This window comes from Scyliorhinus canicula, chromosome 13, assembly GCF_902713615.1.
Source record: "Scyliorhinus canicula chromosome 13, sScyCan1.1, whole genome shotgun sequence".
Taxonomy (NCBI): Eukaryota; Metazoa; Chordata; class Chondrichthyes; order Carcharhiniformes; family Scyliorhinidae; genus Scyliorhinus; species Scyliorhinus canicula.
In genome coordinates this window covers 66,961,077-66,983,136 of record NC_052158.1, presented here as the reverse complement: position 1 = coordinate 66,983,136, position 22,060 = coordinate 66,961,077, and the positions used below count along the sequence as shown (strand labels likewise).

General features: G+C 45.1%; 1 protein-coding gene across 2 annotated transcripts in view; it reads right to left on the bottom strand.

The window, feature by feature from the left end:
- Positions 1–1,769: 1,769 nt before the first annotated feature.
- pigx (phosphatidylinositol glycan anchor biosynthesis, class X) overlaps positions 1,770–22,060 on the bottom strand; it is a 28,312-nt gene continuing 8,021 nt past the window's right edge. For both annotated transcript variants that reach the window (XM_038816056.1, XM_038816057.1), the window contains 5 exons: positions 15,175–15,253; positions 12,609–12,744; positions 9,550–9,763; positions 8,008–8,108; positions 1,770–2,302 (listed from right to left, as the gene is read on the bottom strand). In XM_038816056.1, coding sequence (XP_038671984.1) covers positions 2,159–2,302; positions 8,008–8,108; positions 9,550–9,763; positions 12,609–12,744; positions 15,175–15,253 — 674 coding nt within the window. In that variant the 3' untranslated portion in view covers positions 1,770–2,158. The remainder of the gene's footprint in view (positions 2,303–8,007; positions 8,109–9,549; positions 9,764–12,608; positions 12,745–15,174; positions 15,254–22,060) is intronic.

Sequence of the window (22,060 nt, the reverse complement as noted above, 5' to 3'; positions counted from 1 at the left end):
CCCAAAGTTATTGTGATCTGAAATGCACCACTTGAAAGGGTAGTAAAAGCAGATTTAGAGTACCATTCAAAAGAGAATTGGAAATAATAGTGAAAGATTGGAAACTGTGGAGGTCAGGTACAAGTTTATCAAAATTTAATTAACAGGTATAGAAAAATAATAAAAAGGCTGCTGGAATGTTGGCCTTTATATCTGGAGGAATGTAGGGGCCAAGCTTCAACTACACAAAACAGGAGTCAAATCACACCTGGAACACCAAGAGCAGTTCCAGGCATCACGACTTAGGAAGGATACACTATGCTTGGAGGGAATATAGTATAGAAACCAAGGGTTAAATTACAAAGAGAGATTATATAAACTAGGGGTGCATTCCCTGAAATTTAGAAAATTTAACTTGATTTCAGATATTAAGATTTAGGTTTTCAAGATATTAAAGAGACTATTCAGGGTCGATAGAAATTGTCTCCCTTTGTGGGGAGTCCAGGATGAGAGTATAGTTTAAAAATTTGAGCTAGATCTTCCAGGATTGAATTTAAGATACACTTATATACACACAAAGGGACCATCTTGCAACTTTGAACAGAATGTTGAGAGTTGGGTGAATGAGGAGAAGGAGGTGCTCCTTTGATTTTTCTAACTTTTTCACCATGTAGGAATTGATTCTTATTCTACTAAAATAGAAAAAGCCAGCTGTTTGTTGAGCATCTGGTGAGTGGTCACGGTCTATTCCATTACTAAGGTTTAAAACAGTACGCAACAGTACGTTTAAAACGGTACGGTTAACAAAATCCAAAAAGCAAAATAATTAATTGAATAAAATAAGTAGTTAATTAAAATATATTAAGGATGGCAGGACAGGTGATTTATCATGGCTGCAGCATGTGAGAACTTCTAGATGGCAATGTGGTCCAGGGCAAATCCGTCTGCAGTAAGTGTCCGCAGCTCAAGGAGCTTTGACCACCTGCAGGGTGGAGGCTGAGCTGCAGACACAGCGATGTATCAGAGAGGGGGAAGTTACGTGGACACTTTGTACCAGGAGACGGTCACACCTCTTAGGATAGGATCTTCTGATTTAGTCAGTGGCCAGGGACAGGAGGGTAAGATTGCGAGTGAGGGAGGTAAGGGGAGCCAGAGGGCAGGAGTACAGGAACCACAGTTTTGCAACAGGTTTGAGGTTCTTTCACCTTGTTTGAATGAGAGTGGGGGTTTTTAGGGCAGGTGAGCTGATTGACCATGGCACCGTGCTACAGGAAGGCATTCATGGGGTGAGCAAAAAATGAATGCTAATTTTAAAATGGAGATTAATAAATTTTTGCAAACCAAAAGTATCAAGGGGCACATGTGGCTATATGACATTTTAAAAATATGTTATATGGCATAAGGGTGCAGATCAGTTATGGTCTCATTGTAATGGCCGACTAGGTTTACTCCTGTTCCTAAAAATACTTAAAGGGAATAAAGTTACATGCAAATGGGGAAAGAACAGTAGACTGGGATTAATTGGCTAGCTCTATCAAAGCTCTGACATTGGGATACTGGGTTGAGTGGTACGGTAGCACGGTAGCATTGTGGATAGCACAATCGCTTCACAGCTCCAGGGTCCCAGGTTCGATTCCGGCTTGGGTCACTGTCGGCACATCCTCCCCGTGTGTGCGTGGGTTTCCTCTGGGTGCTCCGGTTTCCTCCCACAGTCCAAAGATGTGCAGGTTAGGTGGATTGGCCATGATAAATTGCCCTTAGTGTCCAAAATTGCCCTTAGTGTTGGGTGGGGTTACTGGGTTATGGGGATAGGGTGGAGGTGTTAACCTTGGGTAGGGTGCTCTTTCCAGGAGCCGGTGCAGACTCGATGGGCCGAATGGCCTCCTTCGGCACTGTAAATTCTATGAGTGGCCTCCATTTTTAGATGCCTTTACACTTAGCAAGGGGTAGTTCTACCACCTCCCCACCCCTGCCATATCATTTGAGCATAGGAGGGTGCTGATGTACATTCCATTAACTGCCAAGTTTGATACTAACTTCACTGGCTGCACACTTGCTCAGACTATCCGGTCTATGTATTAATCGGCAAAGATATTGAATAAATGAAGGGATTCCAAACTATTCCAGGAATAGCCAAGGCTGGAAACTTCACCTTTTGACAGCTCCCGTCACCCTTAGGTTAGTGTTCAAACTCGCCGTGTATCCACACAGCTCTAAGGAGCAGGCTGCAGCACAAAATGGTGGCGAGTAACGTTGCAGTGATCACAGCCGGTACATCCTTCTTCTGACCGACAGGAACCTGTAGTGTTAGGGTTTCTACGACCTGCAAAGAGACGGAATCATTAGATACAGCAACTGAAACAGGAAAAGATTCTGAGGCTTGGTAACTTGTAAACATGAAACAAATCCATACTTACTCTGATGGGAGTGCTTTTAAGGATAGTGCAACATTTACTTTTAGCTCAACAGCAAATTATATGAAAAATACTTAACTGTACAAATTCCCAAATTAGAAGACTCTAACCCTTACAGGGAGTGTTGAGTGATAGGAACAGAGAATGCCTAATCAGATACAGCAAGTTCAGCATGTGGTGCCCCTGCTTTCAACTCTGGGGAGGCGATCACATCAGCATCACAAAGCATGATTTACTTCCAAATTACTCTCTACTTCCCTGACTCCCACCATTGACTTTCTCCAACTCAATGTTAACACAATGCACCTTTAACAGAATAAAACATCCCAAGGTGCTTCACAGAGTGTTACAAGACAAATTTCGACACAGCCACATTGGGTAAAATTAGGGCAGCTGGCCAAAAAAGTAAAAAGTAGTGTCTTGGCAAAAGAGAAGTAGAGAGTTGGAGAGGTCCAGGGAGTATATCCCAGAATTTTGAGGCATTGCAGACACAGCCACCGATGGTGAAACGATCAAAATAAGAACTGTTCAAGATACCAGAATTAAATGAGCTCAATTATACTGGAGGATTGAGTCATCATGGGTGACTGACTGTGTGGAGTTTGCAGTCTCCCAGTGTCTACGTGGGTTTCCTCCGGCTGCTCCAGTTTCCATCCACAGTCCAAAGATGTGCAGGTTAGGTGCATTGGTCATGCTAAATTGTCTCTTCATGTCCAAAGGTTAGGTGGGATTATGGGGATAGGGTGGGGAATGGGGCTAGGTTGGGTGCTCTTTGGGAGGGTCGGTACAGACTCAATGTGCCAAATGGCCATTTTCTGCACTGTTGGGATTCTATGGGCTGGATTCTCCGCAGCCCCACTCTGAAATCGCGTTTGGCGCTGGGGCGGAGAATCAATTTTTGCACCGAAATCGGGCCCTGCGATTCTCCGGGACCCAAGAATCGAACGGTTTCACGAATTACTCCACGCGGCTGGGGGGCCCATTGCCAGAGACCCGCCCAGCTCCCAGCCAGCCGGGTTCCAGACACCATGGTTCTAATCACCTATTGCCGTTTGGGAACCTCGCGTGGCGCTTGTGGACGAAGTCCATGGCTGCCCTGGTGGGGGGCGGGGGGGATCGGCCACCGGACGGGGCCTTATGGGCGGCTGAGACGCAGATCGGGCTGGTCTGATGCAAGGGCGCCCAGCCGATCCGGGGGGGGGGGGGGGGGGGGGGGGGGGGCCACATTTTGGAGCTGCCTCCGCGATCTAGGTCTGCCATGGCGCTTGGCGCGGCTGCTGGAGGCGGTTGCCGTGCGCATGCGCGGACTCAAATCCGGAAGTGCAGAGGCCAATATCCACAGCTGAAGCTGCGAGAATTACTCCGGGTCCCTGCCAGCCCCCTGGAGGTGAGTGAATTGGTTTAATATTATTTGAGGAAACTCCGGAGTGCAACGCCAGCGTTTGTACGCCGGCGTGGGGATATAGCCCCATTTTGGAAGAATCCAGCCCTATGTTTCTATGATTGCGGGATTTGGAGATTATAGCGACATGGAGAGGAGAGGCCCTGCAGGTATTTGACAAAAAAAAGAAAGATAATTTTAAAAATGAAATGTTGACTGACCAGAATGATATGCAAAGTTTTGGATGACCTCAAGTTTTATGGAGGAGTTCAGGAACCTGTGTGTTAAAATATTCATGTCTAGAGGTAACAAAAGCATGAATGAAAGTATGAGCTGAGACAGGAGTGAAGTTGCCTGATGTTACAGAGGTGGAAATAGATGGCCTTAGTAATGGCATGGATAGGGAAGCTCATCTTGAGGTTAAATATTACACCAAGCTGCAAAAGGTCTCGTTTATAAAGCAAAACTCAATCTGTTGTCAGGCATAACAATGGAAGTGATAGTTAAGGACAGAATTTGGAGCTGGGATCAAAGACAATTGCTTAATTCATCCCAATGTCTAGTTCAAGAGATGCGGTTTGATAATTTAGCATCAGTGTAGGGGTCAAGAATGCTGGTAGCAAGGTACAGCTGTGTATTAGTGAAAACTAATGCTGTGTTTTCAGATGATGTTGCTAGGTAAATGAGAAATAGGAGGGAGCCAAGGATAGATCCTTAAGGGCAGTAGAGGTAACAGTGCAAGGGCAGGCAGGTGAGCCATTGCAAGATACTCCGGCTACGATTAGAAAATTAATCCTACCCAGCTGGACAATAGAGGTGTTGGGGAAGGATGGTAAGGTCAGCCATGTCAAAGGCTGAAGACATGCAAAAAAAAAGATGAGGAGGGAAGCTTTAACTTAGTCACAGTCATAGAGCGGCACGGTAGGCGCAGTGATTAGCACTGCTGCCTCACGGCGCCGAGATCCCAGGTTTGATCCAGCCCTGGGTCACTGTTCGTGTGTGCAATTTGCACATTCTCCCCATGTCTCCCCGAGTTTCCACATTCACCCCCACAACTCAAAAGATATGCATGGTAGCTGAATTGGCCACGCTAAATTGCCCCTTAGTTGGAAAAAAAACAATTGGATACTCTATATTTATACAAATAAAAACTTTGTCACAGTCACAAAGAACGCCATTTGTGACTGTGATAAGAGCCATTTCAGTACCATGATAGGGGCGAAGACCTGATTGGAGGGATTCAAATATGAAGTTCTCAGATTTGGGAGGTACCAACATGTTCAAGGACTTTGCAGAGGAAATGGAGGTTTAAAACAGAGCAGAAATTTGCAAGGATGCCTGCAGCCAGCACTTCCTTCATGTTTTGTTGCCTAACACATCAGCAGGGGATTCAATATTGTTCAAACATGCACATAAAACCACCCCACAATGCTCAAAGCTAACCTACACCTCTCAAGGGAGGTGCATTGTAGCGAGAAAAGGTGTTGGTGGTTGTTCTTCAACTGAATTTGACCTGAGAAAGACAGGTCAATGGCTGATTATCAGAGAGAGTGATTCCAGGCTTTTGAATGCTGGATGTTCTGGAGGACCTGTAAAAGGGGGATCGCCCTGTAGTCTCAGTAACGCAGGTGATCTTCCTGGCTCATGATCAGAATTTGACAGGAACAGATAGCCACAGAAGTCAATGTGAGGAATATAACCCCAAAACATCTGGATGCACAGCGGGTAACTGTTTTATGATCTGACGCGAGTGGTCAAAGTCAGTGAATGCATTTTAAAATGCAATAGTATAGCAAGGGGCTCCATTAGCCTGAATCGCTGCTCAATTCACCGCACCCCCGTCATTCACCTCTCAATAGTCTCGGTCAATCAGCAGTCAATGTCATCATTCATATGGCTGACCTCACCCATGGACACTTAACACTGTTGCAAGCCTCAAATCCACATCTCACATACATCGCCACGCTGTTCAACCAGTACAGTAAAATCACCCCTACAGAGTGAACAATAGTCACCCACTTTCTTGCAGGGGAAGATGGCGCACAACCAGAGGCAGTAGGTCCTAACTGGAGAGAAATGTGTCTGGATGATCTAATCATCTAATCCCCATGGAGGAGATGGTGCTGACTATTATGGGAAGGGTCATTTCTGAGCCCGTGATCACTGGCAGTGCTGAAGTCATTGAAGATGAAGGTATCCATGTATCTGATCCTCCTTTTATCATCCCATTTTTCTCATTCCACAATCTTTTCTATTTAAGTTACTGATAATGTACGCTTCTCTTCCCGCAATACAACCTTACCTCTAGCCCTTTCTTTTCCTTTTAGATACACAAGCAATGTAACCTAATCAGGCAGAGGAGGAAGAGTAAGAAGACAGCAAAGATGAAGAGATACCACCATTCAATGTCACAGTTGCAGCTACCAGCTAAGACACCAACACAGCGTGTAATTTTGAGGATAGACTGAAGTTGGGTCAGTATACGGTGAGGCAGTGGGCACGGGTGAACTCCAACTAGGAAAAATAGTGCTGGTGTCAGCTCATCAGGGGGTGAGGTCGCACACTGGTTAGGCTGCTGAGGACACTGATGATTATTGGAACAGACTATAGAAGTACACATCAAAGTGCTTTGTGCACTGAAAAGCCCGAGTTCAATGTCGAGGAGCTTGGAGGAGTCCAGCACTAATTCGGCGCAAGGCTATAAACAGAGCTTGGATCCAATACTTTCCAGCATAAATACGGGGGCACTGCTGCAATGCAACTGTGTAGCCAGCCATGATTCAGTGTCTGATGGCCAATGCCTCAACTTCCATTGCAGCAGAAAGTGATGGTGCAGTGGTAGTCACTGGACTAGTAATCCAGAGACCCAGGGTAATGCTCTGGGACCTGGGTTTGAATCCCACCATGGTAGATGGTGAAATTTGAATTCAATTAAAAAAAATCTGGAATTAAAAGTCTAATGCTGACCATGAAACCATTGTTGATTGTCGTGAAAACCCATCAGGTTCACTAATGTCCTCAGAGAAAGAAATCTGCCGTCCTCACCTGGTCTGGCTTACTTGCGACTCTAGATGACTCTTATGCCCTCTGAAAGGGCCGAGGCAAGCCACTCTGTTCAATGGCAATTAGGATTGAGCAATAAATGCTGGCCAGCAATGCCCACATCCAATGAATAAATAAAACATCATCCATCTGTGTGCTGCAACCAAAGCTTAGACGGCTGTCTTGCAATCTTAGCTTGCTGCCATAGAAGCTCAGACTTTTACCATCATGGTTCTGGCTGCCATTGTGCAAAGGGTGCCATAGCACTTCTGCAATCTGTTCTCCAACAGACCAGATCCATAAAGAACCTCCCGAAACAGCCTCCATTCTCCTCCTCCTCCTCCTCCCTCAGGGTCAAGAGAGATTGGCAGCTGGATGGTCTGCATGCTCTGCATACATCTGGTTGATGTTAGATGTAGATATGTTAATCTCTTTACCAATACGGTGTCTGGCACACTTTGCATCAGAAATGTGCATGCATGGCTCAGCTGCCATTTTGTAATCCTCATCTCTGCGGTACGGTGGCACAGTGGTTAGCGCTGCTACCTCACAGCACCAGGGACCTGGGTTCAATTTTGGCCTTGGGTGACTGTGTGAAGTTTGCATGTTATCTCCGTGTCTGCGTGGGTTTCCTCCGAATGCTCCGGTTTCCTCTCACAATCCAAAGCTGCGCAGGTTAGGTGTGGTTCAGGGATTTAGGCGGGGGAGTGAGCCTAGTGGCGTGCTCTTTCGCAGGATCTCTGCAGACTCGATGGGCCAAATGGCCTCCTTATGCACTGTAGGAATTCTATGACGCTGATTACCAACAAACATTTTCAAAGCTGTATTAAATGAAAAAAATGAAGTGCAAGTGGATGTTTTGTTTGCAAACTAAAAGGATGACAAGTATGTGACCAGATTACTGGAAAAAGGTGATTTCAGAAAACTCCAATCGGTTTCAAGAAGAAATCGGACTGGTTCTCACTAAAAAAAATGGATTGATCAGTTAGATAGACAAAAGCTCTTCTCTTGCTTGAAACTGTTAATGTGTCAAAAGGTCATGAGAAATAGGAGCATGACAACGATATTTATATCAAATAATGTGGTATATTATTGTTTTTACCACAGGTCCAATGGAATAAACTAGAATAATTTTGCTTATTTCTACACAAGGTACATAGGAAATAAAATTTCCACAAGTCAGCAACTTACATTCCGATAATTAACATTCTTCCAGCTACAGGTACTGGGACTATTTGCTGAGCAGGGAGCCTCACTCACACAAAATTTCCAATTTTCCATTAATTGATTACCTAAAAGAAACAAAAAAATGAATACAAGGAGATTTATAAATCGGAATTTTTAAAAATCTAATTTATTTAACAGAGTTATACTTTGCATCGGCTTTTAGTAAAGAAACAGGTGAGTTGTAGGATAAAACTGCAGCATCACCATCAAGCAAGGTCATGTACTGCACATATTACACTCAAGGTAGCGTTCTTTACACTGTCCCATTCAATTATTCCAGGCCCAAGTGTGGAACAAGGTGGCCAGGGTTGGTTTAGCTCAGTGGGCTAGACAGCTGTTACACGATTCATGAGACAAGCATGTAGTTCCTGATTCAAGAAAATGCTTGAAGATCTGTCTCAAGTGCTAGGTTTAATACCTGGGCGGCACGGTGGCATAGTGGTTAGCACTGCTGCTCACAGCTCCAGGGTTCAATTCCAACCTCAGGTGATTGCGTGGAGTTTGCACTTTCCCCCTGTGCCGGCGTGGGTTTCTTCCGGGTGCTCCGGTTTCCTTCCACAGTCCAAAGATGTGCAGGTTAGGTGGATTGGTCTTGCTAAATTGCCTCTTTGGTGTCCAAAATGTTAAGTGGGGTTACTGGGATAAGACGGAAGCATGCTCTTTCCAAGGGCCGGTGCAGGCTTGATGAGATAAATGGCCTCTTTCTGTATTGTAAATTCTATCATTCTATACCTTAGACTGGATCTTAAACAGTAGTGGTGGTGAATCGCAGAAGAAAAAAAATCATTACAGATTCTGGTCTTTAACCTTCCTAAAACAAATCTGAAAGTAAGAGGTTTCGGGAGGGATTCTAGTGCTTAGGGCCCAGGCAGCTGAATGTTCATCCAACAATGGTGCAGCAATGAAAACTGGGTATGCTTCAAGAAGCTAGATTGGAGGAGCTAAGATATCCTGGAGGGTTGTGGGTATGGAGGAGTTAGGGCCCAATCTTTGTAGGGTAAACTTAATAAACATTTGCAGAAGGCATGTGACCAAACCTCTGGGGATGTCTCCAACCAGAGTTGGCAGCCCTACTTACGAATTTGGCTTTACAATAAAGGTTTTTTTTATCAGAAAAGCAAGTTTGCTGCAATCTACAGCACAAAATGCAGACTGTGTGGACCCAAGCCAGACAGGTGACAGGTTCCATCTGCTGTCTGACCTAAATTGGATTTCTGCATTCCTAAATTATGGGGATGAAAAATGGCCAGGGTTTCCACTCAAGATGACTTTTTGCTGGTAAATGTAAGTGAAGGAATTGGCAGTGGATGGGATTGCCATTTGATTAGCTGTGGTGAATTCCCACAGTGAAATAAAGAATGTAGGCTCACCAGATGAGGAACAAGACAATAGCTGGCCCTTATGGAACCATAACCAAACGGCAACAGGAGTTAGGGGAGTGGATGGAAAATTGGAAGGCAAAGCAAACCCCAAAATGTAAGTCACCCATTCTAACTTGTTACATACTTTCCTGGCAGCGAATCATCAACTGTGGTTTATCAAGGGTCACCAAAGCAGTGGTTTCCTCCGTATCTGTTGGTCGATGATATCGTACATGCACAGGGACAGTGCCAGTAAAATGTCCACTGTGTTTGGGGCCAGGCTTGAGGTAGACGACAATTGTGTGTGCTGTTGACAAATATTCTGGAGCTTCAATGTTGATCTCATCCTGAATGAATATCTGCACAGCAATTACAACTGTTAACAAGTCAGCACCAATAGCAAGGAACAAACAATAACCACTGTCGCTACATAGATCCAAGTGAGTAATTCTCAATAGTTGGTGCTACCAGTCAAATCACAGTAGTCTTAGCACCATTGTTGTTGAAATATGTGGCATTGCTAATTAAACAGAATATCCAGTAGTTGTAGTAACGCTTACCATTTCACAGTTCTTCTGTTAGAATGTACAACTGTTTTTACATGACAACCAGTTTCCAAAAGGGATCTAACTGAAAAGCTCTCCAAAATTTATTGTGCAAGGTTAGCTGTCACAAGAGGTCTTTAAAAAGAAAACTTGGGGTCATGATGTCGGCACCAAAACATGACAGCAATTCACCCACAAGCCTTAATAAAATCAGCAACAGCCGGAACAATCTGGGGAAAATAGATTTAAATAATGTCAGATGCAAGAGCTATCAGTCAACGATTATAAAACTATGTATGACTGTAACAATGCCTGAAAGTACAAACAATATACCTTAAATAATATAATAATATAATAAGCTTTTATTGTCACAAGTATGAAGTTACTGTGAGAAGCCCCTAGTCGCCACATTCCGGAGCCTGTTCGAGTAAGCTGGTACGGGAATTGAACCCGCACTGCTAGCCTTGTTCTGCATCACAGACCAGCTGTCTAGCCCACTGAGCTAAACCAACCCTGGCCACCTTGTTCCACACTTGGGCCTGGAATAATTGAATGGGACAGTGTAAAGAACGCTACCTTGAGTGTAATATGTGCAGTACATGACCTTGCTTGATGGTGATGCTGCAGTTTTATCCTACAACACATTCTATTTATATAGCATCTGTATATGGAAAAACACTCCATGATGCTTCTCAGAGAAATTATTACACACCAAGGTGCATATCCTATATGACTGTGAAAAAGGTAAAGTACCCCTTCCGTACCAGCATCCCTGGACAGGCGCCGGAATGTGGCGACTAGGGGCTTTTCACAGTAACTTCATTGAAGCCTACTCGTGACAATAAGCGATTTTCATTTCATTCATTTTCATAAGGAGGTATTAGAGTAGGTGACTAAAATACTGGTCAAAGAATAGGTATTAAGGAGTGTCTTAATGGATGTAGAGAGTAGGAGCAGTTTAGAGGGGGAAATCCAAGGCTTGCAGCCCAGGCAGCTGAAGGCATGGCCGATGTTGGAGCGATTAAATTCAGGGATGCTCAAGAAGCCAGAAATGGAGGACCACACATCTCTGAGAGATGAAGGGCTGGAGGAGATTAGAGAGATAAGAAGGTGCGAGGCCATGGAGGAATTTGAAAACAAGAACAAATATGTACCCAACTAGGAGCTGGAGTAGGTCAGCCAGCATAGGGGTGATGGGTGAATGCGATTTAATGTTAGAGTTTTAGATGAGCTCAAAGTTTACAGAGGGTAGAAGGTGAAAGGTCATCCAAGAGTTTCTTAGAATAGTCAAGTCTAGAGGTAGAAAAGACATGAATGAGGGTTTCAGCAAGAGGGGTGCTGAGGCAGGGGGAGAGAAAGAGTCAAGTAAGGTAGAAATAAGTGATCCAGATACATGGTTGAAAGCTCCTCTTAGGTTCAAATGCATCACAGAGGTTGTGAACTGCCTGGTTTATTCTCAAACAGTTGCCATAGAGGGGGTTGGGGTCGGTGGTGAGGGAGTGGAATTATGGTAGAGACAAAAGACAATTAAAGCAATTGCTACAATCTTTCCAACATTTAAATTGAGGATATTCTTGCAAATCCAGGGCTGAATATCATAAGCAGTCTGAAAATTTAGTAATAAATAAATAATATACCCAAAATCCATCTTCAGTCATTGCTATAGTTATACACAACCATTATAATGCGCTTTAAAAAAAAATTTAGAGTACCCAATTCATTTTTTTCCAATTAAGGGGCAATTTAGCTTGGCCAATCCACCTACGCTGCACATCTGTGTGTTGTGGGGGTGAAACCCACGCAAACACGGGGAGAATGTGCAAACTTCACACGGACAGTGACCCAGAGCCGGGATCGAACCTGGGACCTCATCGCCCTGAGGCAGCAGTGCTAACCCACTGCGCCACCGTGCTGCCCTATAATGCTCTTTGACTGATAACTCTTGCACCTGATATCTAATTAAATTCATTTTCCACCACGAGATGCATCGCCTGACAACGTAACTTCCTGTCCTGGTTCCCATTGTTAGCTGATGTAGTTAACAGTTCTCTCTCCTTTGTCAAACTCTCACAAGTCCTTGAAAATGTTGTCCCAAATTGTCCTCACCTTTTCCAGAACTCCACATTTGAATCTCTCCAATCAGGTTTCCACCCTTGCCATAGGTTCTTATCAAAGTCACAAATGACATCCTATGTGACTGTGAAAAAGGTAAAGTACCCCTCCACATCCTTCTCAACCTGTCTACAGCCTCTTGAGGTAGTTAACCACACCATGTTCCTCCACCATCATCCAGTTCTGAGACTGCATTTGCTTGGTTTTTATTTAATTTTAACCAGAGAATCACCATTAATGGCTCGTCTTCCTGCTCTGGTGCTCCACAATGGTCTGTCCTTGGCTCCTTCGTATTTCCAATTTACATGCTGTCCTCAGTGACATCATCCAAAAAAGTGTCAGTGTCCACAAGTATGCTCAGGACACTCATGTTTTACCTCACCACCACCTCTCTCAACTCCTCCATTATCTCTAGGAGAGATGGGTTGTAACACTAGCATTGTGAAAAACATATCCTGCTCCCTCACAGTGACAAAGTGACCAAAAGCAAGGTAACAATACTCCTACTTCTTTCTGCCCTTGTTACTGATAAGTAAAGCAGTCATACCTCTTCACCTTTATGCTCTCGTAGTGATGCAAGCTCAAATGGATCCACATAGAGTCCTTGGGGTAACTGCGCCTTAATCATAATGCAACAGCCTTGGTGAGCACCTTCACCAAGCTCAACATCCATTACCAATTCTCTGCAAAGAATAACAAGCAGTCAATGAGTCACAGTAAGTCAGAATCCTACTTGTTCATCAATGCTTTCTCCAAATTAACTGCATGAAGAAAAAGGCATCTAGATGTATTTTTATGTCCCATGTCTCTGAAACCTTGAAACGCTTTTGGAACTCTCCTCTGGCTCAGTGAATAAAGGCATCACACAGTATTCAGCCATTAGAACAGAAGATCCACATTTCTGCCTGGCCTGCACTGGCTAGAACCCATGGAAACATATGGCATTCATGATATAGGAGGAATGGAAGCACGAGGTATACAATCGGTGGGGGATGATGGATGCAGGAAAGGTTTGGTCTTTCTTGGATTTATAGGAGATACTGTCATACAGGATTGAGGGATTGGGAACTGCTGACAATGTTGGATTCAAACTTTTTATTCAATTAAGTCACTGAGATAATAAAACATAACCTCTTACATGTAGGCCATATGAAATCTAGGTACCAAAATACTCAAATGTCCCAGAAGATATCACTATTACTGCATAAAAACATACAAAATAGAAGAAGTGTAAATCTTTCATCCCACTTCAGTAAGATATTAACTGACCTTTTATACTGCTATACCTTCCCACACTTCACCATATCCCTCAATGTCCTTAGTATCTAAAAATCTGTTGATCTTTGACTTAAATATATCCAACGGATGAGCATCCACAGCTTTCTGGAATAGAGAATTCCAAAAGGCTCACACCCCCATAAACAAGGAAGTTTCTCCTCATCGGAACCTAAATTGCCAACCACTTATTCTGAAACATGACCCCCTACTCTCCAACGAGGGACAAAATGCCTTTCAGCATCTACCCTTTCAGGCCCCTTACAAATTTTATATGTTTCATTAAGATCATCTTACATTTTCCGAAACTCAAGGAAATATCGTCCTCACCTATTCAATCTCTCGTCTTAATACAGCCCTTCACCCCAGGAATCAATCCAGCAAACCTTTGTTGTACTGCCTTTAGGACAATTATCTCCTTCTTTAGGCAAGGAAAACAAAATGTACATAGGATTCAGCTGTGGTCTCATCAAGGCCCTGTAAAATTGCAGTACTTGTATATGCCAATCCTTCTGTAACAAAGGCTAACATGCCATTTGCTCTCTTAATTGTTTTCTATAGCTACATTCTAACAGCTTGTAATTTACTACAATGATTCCAGGGACGAGGGACTTCAGTTATTTGGAAAGATTGAGAAGTTTGGGATGTTTCCTTGGAGAAGAGAAGGTTGAGAGGAGATTTAATAGTATTCAAAACCATGAGTGGTTTGGACATAGTGGATAGGGGAGAACCTGTTCCCATTGGTGTACTGATACAAGGTTGCTCAGCATCTGACTGCAGGAAATGTGGCCCTCTGGATGTACTGTCCCATAGCAATTAGCTTGTAGCTCTTTACAAATATTATAACTGTGCCGGAGAGAAAATGCTGGAAAATCTCAGCAGGTGTGGCAGCATCTGTAGGGAGTGAAAAGAGCTAACGTTTCAAGTCCAATGACTCTTTGTCAAAGATGGCAAAGAGTCATCGGACTCGAAACGTTAGTTCTTTTCTCTCAGATGCTGCCAGACCTGCTGAGATTTTCCAACATTTTCTCTTTCGTTTCAGATTCCAGCATCCGCAGTAATTTGCTTTTATATAACTGTACCTAACCCCCAACTATACTAGCCCCCAATCTACCATATTCCTATCTTCTACCTGACTTGAATGGTCCCCTGTACTATGGTCAGTTGGCTCATTCACCCTACAGACCATTCACAATCGTAGCTAGGAACTCATACATGTTGGATAAGGGCAGGTTGAGACTCTTCCAGCACTGGACCTGGGGTCCTCCGAATTGGCATATATTAGCCTCAGAAAGAGTAAATTGGAATGTATTATTGGAGCTTCAGTGTTAAATTACACAGGTCAAATGTGTCATCGCAACTTCCTTGTGTGTATCCTGTGACCCAATTGCTATCATTTAGTTTATTAGCTTTCGCCCCGTGCCGCATACACCTTTGATGTTTTATCTCTTTCAATATTTTATTGCCGAGAACTAATTCTTCCCAATACACACTGATAATTGAAATTCCTTCAACACACTCCTCCCCTTCCCGCATCACTGCGGGAAATGCCTGTCTGATACTACTGGTCCCTCTTTGATTTTAACCCACAAATTCCAGCTCAATATTATGTAATTCTATATACCAATTAGTTTATTCTATTCAATAACTTATATGTGTGCTTCCTTACAGAGTACAAGGCATTAGCCCTGAAATTCTGTTACAGATTCTCCAATTTTGTGAATTCATATAATCAAAAGATAGGATTTGCAAGCACACTGCTTCATCCAATTCTCTTATATTAGCTGTCCTGTATTAACATAAATGTGAGAACATATCTATATTCTTGCATCTCTTACCTATGAAATCCATCCTTAACAATACGTCTGTTCAAACTCACTGATTGCAGCCAGGGTTCAGAGTATAATGGATCTATGCCTGTACAAACACAGAACAGTAAGCATTCCACACTTGGCTTGAGTCAGTATTTAACAGCTGTAATGGGGTAAGAAACACATTTTTTTTACAACTTTGGGAAATCACAAGCAAAGGGTATGATTTTCTTAATTTTCTGTTACTCATTAAAACTTCCCATCAGTGTTCTCTTCTCCCACTAATACTTCAACAGTACATTCTGGAGAAACCTTTCTTCCAAAGAAAACCACATAAATTAAATTCTGGAAAACTTCAAAGGCCTCCTACAGGAATTCTAAGAAAAACAGATCTCCAGAATAAAACTGAAGGCACAGGCCAAACACGTACCAAGTGGCTGAACAACGTTTTGAAGATTGTCGGAATGGCATGTCTAGGAGGTTGACTGATCAAATTATTTCTGAGAAAAGGCTTGAAATAAAGAGAGAGGGAAAGGAGGTAACATTGCATTTATGTAATATGGTATACTTGCCTTTATTAGCTGAGGCATGGAGTTTAAGAGCAGGGAGGTTATGCTGGAACTGTACAAAACATTGGTTAGGTCACAGCTGGATTGCGCAGTTCTGGAGTCCACATTATAGGCGGGATGTGATAGCACTGGAGAGGGTGCAAAGGAGGTTTACCAGGATGTTGCCTGGGCTGGAGAGTTTTAGCGATGAAGAGAGATTGAATAGACTGGGGTTGTTTTCTTTGGAGCAGGGGAGATTGGCATAGATAGGGTAGACAGAAAGAAGCTTTTCCCCTTGGTGGAGGGATCAATGACCAGGGGAAAAAGATTTACGGTAAGGGGCGGGAGGATTAGAGGGGTTGTGAGGAAAAACCTTTTCACCCAGGGGGTGGTGGGAATCTGGAACTCACTGCCTGAAAGGTGGTGGAGGCAGAGACCCTCATAACATTTAAGAAGTATTCAGATGCACACTTGCGATGCCAAAGCATACAAAACTATGGGCCAAGCACTGGAAAATGAGATTATAATAGGTGGTTGTTTTTGACCGGCACAGGCACACTGGGACAAATGGCCTTTTTTGTGCTGTGGACCTCTATGGCTCTATGATTTCTGCAAGTTTTTATGACCAAAGGGCATTCCAAAGCAATTAACATGCAATGCGGTAATTGATTTTCAAGTAACAGGCCTGCTCTGTTGGTGGAACGCACCTGAGTCAGCAAATTGTGGATTCAAATCCCACTCCAGAGACTTCAGCACAAGAATCAAGCTAATATTCCACTGTGGTACTGAAGGAGTGCAGTGCTACCTTCAGGTGAGATGTCCTGTCTGTTCTCACAACGGAACACAAAACATCCCAAGGTACTCCCTTCAAGAAGAGCAGGGTAGTCAGCCTTGGTGTCAGGCCATTATCACATTGCTCTGTGGAATCTTGCATTGCACAAGTTAGCTTCTTTTAAAATAAATTTAGAGTACCCAATTATTTTTTTTTCAATTAAGTGGCGATTTAGCCCAATCCACCTACCCTGCACATCTTTGGGTTGTACGGGTGATACCCACACAGACACGGGGAGAATGTGCAAACTCCACACGGCCAGTGACTCGGGGCCAGGATCGAACCCGGGTCCTCAGCGCAGTAAGCGGCAGTGCTAACCACTGCGCCACCATGCCGCCCATTTGATGAAGTCATGGAGGGGATTGATGAATGTCAGTCAATTGTGCATGGACTTCCAAAAGGCATCTGATAAAGATGGGGAGGCGTTAGCATAGTCGCTGGACTAGTGATCTAGACATCCAGGATAGTGATCTGGGGACCCGGGTTCAAATCCCACCACAGCTGGTGATGGAATTTAAACTCAATAAAATTTGTGGAATTAAAAGTCTAATGATGACCATGAAACCATTGTCGATTGTCGTAAAAAAAACATCTGGTTCAAAAATTGGAGGGAAATCTACCATTCTTATCTGTTCCGGCCTACATGTAACTCCAGACCCACAACAATGTGGTTGAGTCTTAACTGCCCCCTCAAGGGCAATTAGGGATGGGCAATAAATGCTGGCACTGCCTGCGATGCCTACGTTGCATGAAACAATAAAAAAAAGTGTTAAATAATAGAAGTGTTAGCAAAACTAAAGACAATGGAATCAAAATTGGCTCATGAAGGTGGTGTCCCCCAGCATTACGACCATTGTTTTTTTTTTACATACCTGGGCTTGGACACACAGGGAATAATTCAAACGTTTGCAGACTTAATAAACAGAGGACGGTAGTAACAGACTTCAGAATGACAGAGAGGTGAAATTTAATAGAAGGGCGAAGTGATGCATTTTGGAAGGAAGAACAAGGACAGGCAATATAAACTGGATGGTGGAAGAACTGCGAGCTCCCTGAAATCCAGAATGTCAGCACTGTGTTCCCTCTACTTGGTAGTGCAGGTACTTCATAGAATTACTACAGTGCAGAAAGAGACCATTCGGCCCATCAGGTCTGCACCCACTCTTTGGAAGGGTAGCCTACCTAGGATCAGAGCCCAAACCTACCCCCTTAACCCCACTTAACCTAACCTTTTTTTACAGTAAGGGATAATTGATCATGGCTCATCCACTTAACCTGCTTTGGGCTGTGGGAGGAAACCAGAGAACCCGGAGGAAACCCACGCAGAGACAGGGAGAAAGTGCAGACTCCACAAAATTGAACCTGGGTCCCTGAAGCTGTGAAGCATCAGTGATAACCCCTGTGCCACCATGCAGCGCCTGTGCCACCCCGCCGCCCCTGTGCCACCATGCCACCCCTGTGCTACCGTTCATGTTCAATGAAATAGTCAGTATAAGCACTGTATTCATTAAACTTCGGGCCCCGAATCTGTTCCTCGTCTCTCTCCCGCCCCACCGACTCCCCCCACACTCACTCTCCCTCTTCCCTCGTTGATTCCTGCTGTGTGTCTCTCTCCCTTCCTTGCCAGCTCCCCACAATCTCTCCCTTGTCGACGTCCCCCCCACACTCTCTTGCCCTCACCGATCCCCCACCCAAGTCTATGGGTGCGATTTAATATCAGTTGCGCTTAAGCAAGAGCACAATAAAGCTGTTAAATCACAGGAGAGTCCAGAATCGAGAACTGCGCTGGGTGCTGATCTGGTTGCAATCGAACCAGCCCGCTCCCATTGATGTAATCAGGATCTTGCCTTAGCGTAGCAAGAAACCAATAATCACCACTTAATCCCAATCTCCATATAATTAACAGGAGCTACCCCCTATCTAACAGCCCTCTCACGCAGACACCAGTTAGCACTCCTTTTTAAAAATGTGAAGCTGGCGGAAGGGCTGCTATGGGGAGCAAAGGAGGTGGGTAGTCATCTTCGCTCACAGGCAAAGAGCACAGGGGCACTGGGATTGCTGCCCCGGTGCTTGGAGGAGGTGGGGTAGCCACCGGGGGCGAGCCTCGGCCGGGGTGGGCCGGGTCAGGGGCGGTGGCCGCCCACGGCCTGGGCTAGGCTTGGCGGGAGGGGGGATTGATGTCGCTGTGCCCGGGGGTCCGCTATGCCAACCCCTGGACCATGTGGTCCATTATAGGGCAACCGCAGCCCCTGCCCGACCAACCATCCGTAACTCCCACTGACCGCAGAGGCCTCTGGCCGCGTGGCTGAATACTATAGCTAATTGGGGATTGGCAACTGTAGTTAAATTACCACTTCACACATCCCAAGTGGATCCCCATGAGTAGGCGTGCCATGTAGCAAGTGGGAGTTATTGCCCAGCAATGGGGCAATAGCAGAAGACACAGCTGGTTGTTAGTCTGACACTTTCTCCAATGTCTTACAGATATTAATAATAATAATAATCTTTATTAGTGTCACAAGTAGGCTTACATTAACACCGCAATGAAATTACTGTGAAAATCTCCTAGTCGCCACACTCCAGTGCCTGTCTGGTACACTGAGAGAGAATTCTGAATGTCCAATTCACCGAACAAGCATGTCTTTCGGGACTTGTGGGAGGAAACTGAAGCACCCGGAGGATACACATGCAGACACCGAGAGGGATCCAAGCTGGGAATCGAACCCGGGTCCCTGGCGCTGTGAAGCAACCATGTTGTGCTACAGTACCGATATTGCACTGGATGAAAGTTATCTTGGACCCCGCGAAATTTGCCCGACTGGAGCTGATGGCAGGCCAGGCGACCAGATGCCGGAGGAGGCAAATGCATCGACAGAAACGTGAGGCGACAGTCCATGTACAGGGTCCCATGAGGACCCTGCCGCCTATCAGGCCAGGGAGGGATTCAGTGGGGGAGACCCGCGATGGCCTGAGGTGTACAGTCATTGCTGGTCTTTCGAACAGATGACGGACAGAGTGTGTTGCAGGAGGCTCGCTTCAAGGAGGATACCCACTCCCGGTGGCCATCAAGGTCACCGCCAGCCCTGAACCTCTTACGCCTTGGGATCATTCCAGGTGTCAAGCATGGATCTCACAAATGCATCCATGAGGTCACGAACGCATTGGTTGCCCGGGCAGAAAACTCTATATACATTGACATGGACCAAGCAGCAGGATTCTCTGCCATCACCGGGACACCCCAGGTCAGGGGCTAATAAATACCACACATGTCGTCTTTCACTCTGTGAGCTATCTGGAAATGTTTGTAAATTCATATACAGGATGTGGGCAGCGCTGGTTAGGCCAGCATTTATTGCCCATCCCTAGTTACCCTTTAGAAGATGGTGGTGAGTTGCCTTCTTGAACCGCTGCAGTCCTGGAGGTGTAGGTACACTCACTGTGCTGATAGGGAGGGAGTTCCAGGATGTTGCCCCAGAGACAGTGAAGGAGCAGCAATACATTTCCAATTCAAGGTGGTGAGTGACTTAGAGGGGAACCTCCAGGTGGTGGGGATCCCAGGTATCTCCTGCTCTTATCCTTCTGGTGCTGTCTAAGGAAACTTGATGAGTTACTGCAGTACATCTTGTAGATGGTACACACAGCTGCCACTGTTTGTCAGTGGTGGAGAGTTTGAATGTTTGTGGAAGGAGGAACAATCAAGCAGGCTGTTTTGATATAGATGGTGTCAAGCTTCTTGATTGTTGTTGGAGCTGCACTCATCTAAGGAAGTGGAGAATATTCCATTACATTCCTGACTTGTGCCTTGTAGGTGGTGGACAGGCTTTGGGGGGTGGGGGGTCAAGAGGTGATTTACTAGCCATAGGATTCCTAGCCCATGGCCTGCCCTGGCAGCCACAGTATTAATATAGCTAGTCCAGTTCAAATTCTGATCAATGCTAACGCCCAGGATGTTGATTGTGGGGGATTCAGAAATGGTAATGCCATTGAATGTCATGGGGTGGTGGTTATATCTTCTCTTGCAGGAGATGGTTATTGCCTGGCACTTGTGTGGCATGAATGTAACTTGCTACTTTTCAGCCGAAGCCGGTAAATTGTCCATGTCTTGCATTTGGACGTGGACTGCTTCAATATCTGAGGAGTCGTGAATGGTGCTGAACATTGTGCAGTCATCCGAACTCTTCCCCACTTCTGACCTTATGATGGAAGGGGGGTCATTGATGAAGCTTCTGAAGATGGTTGGGCCAAGGACACTACCATGAGGAACTTCTACAGTGATGTCCTGAAGCTGAGATGATTGACCTCCAACCACCACAACCATCTTCCTTTGTGCGGGGATGCCAGCGTTGGACTGGGGTGAGCACAGTAAGAAGTCTTACAACACCAGGTTAAAGTCCAACATGTTTGTTTCAAATCACTAGCTTTCGGAGCACTGATGTGCTTCATTCACTTGAGGAAGGAGCAGTGTTCCGAAAGCTAGTGTTTGAAAAAAACATGTTGGACTTTAACCTGGTGTTGTAAGACTTCTTCCTGTGATCTTCCTTTGTGCCAGGAATGACTCCAACCAGCGGAGAGTGTTCCCCCTGATTTCCATTGACTCCAGTTTAGCTAGATATCCTTGATGTCATGCTCGGTCAAATGCTGCCTTGCTGTTAAGAGCAGTCACTCTCATTTTCATTTCACCTCTGGCATTTAACTCTTTTGCACATGTTTGAACCAAGGCTGTAATGAGGCCAGGAGCTTAGTGACCCTGGCAGAACTCAAACTGAGCATCCGTGAGCTGGTTATTGCTGAGTAAGTGCCACTTGATAGCATTGTTGTTGACTCCTTCCATCAATTTGCTGATGATGGAGAGTAGACTGATAAGGCGGTAAGTGCCTGGGTTGGATTTGTCCTGTTTCTTGTGTACAGAACACACCTGGGAAATTTTCAACAGTGCTGGGTAGATGCCAGTGTTATGGCTGTACTAGAACAGCTTGGCTAAGAGTGCCTACGTCAACAGGAAGAGGTTCCACTCCATGAATGTCCAGCTCGTGCACATGATGATCATACACTCGTGTTCACCCTTCCGAGGGAGTATGCATGACAGTTACATTTTGGGCCAATCAGATAGCCCTGGCCTCTTCGAGGGCCACCCCAGATTGGCCGGTTGGCTCTTGGGGGATAAGAGGTACCGCTGAGGACCTGGCTGATGATGCCAGTATGGAGATCTGTGAGCAATGCAGAAACCTGATAAAATAAGGCCCATGCGGCCACCCAGACTGTAATTGAGAGATGCAACGGACTCCTCAAAATCGGTACCGATGCCTCGATGCTGCACTGCAGTACACCAGTCCAGGGCAATGGACTGTGTTGGCACTGTCAGCGGGTCATAATCAAGGGCAGCAGGGTGATGATAACCTGCAGAGTGCTGAACAGTGGAGCTTATCATTCAATGCCATGGTCTAGCCCCTGCCTGTCTCACACCCATCAACTGCACGGCGTGCCAGGGGTGGGGGTGGGTTTGGCATGGAGGAGCCCAGGACCCCATAACCGG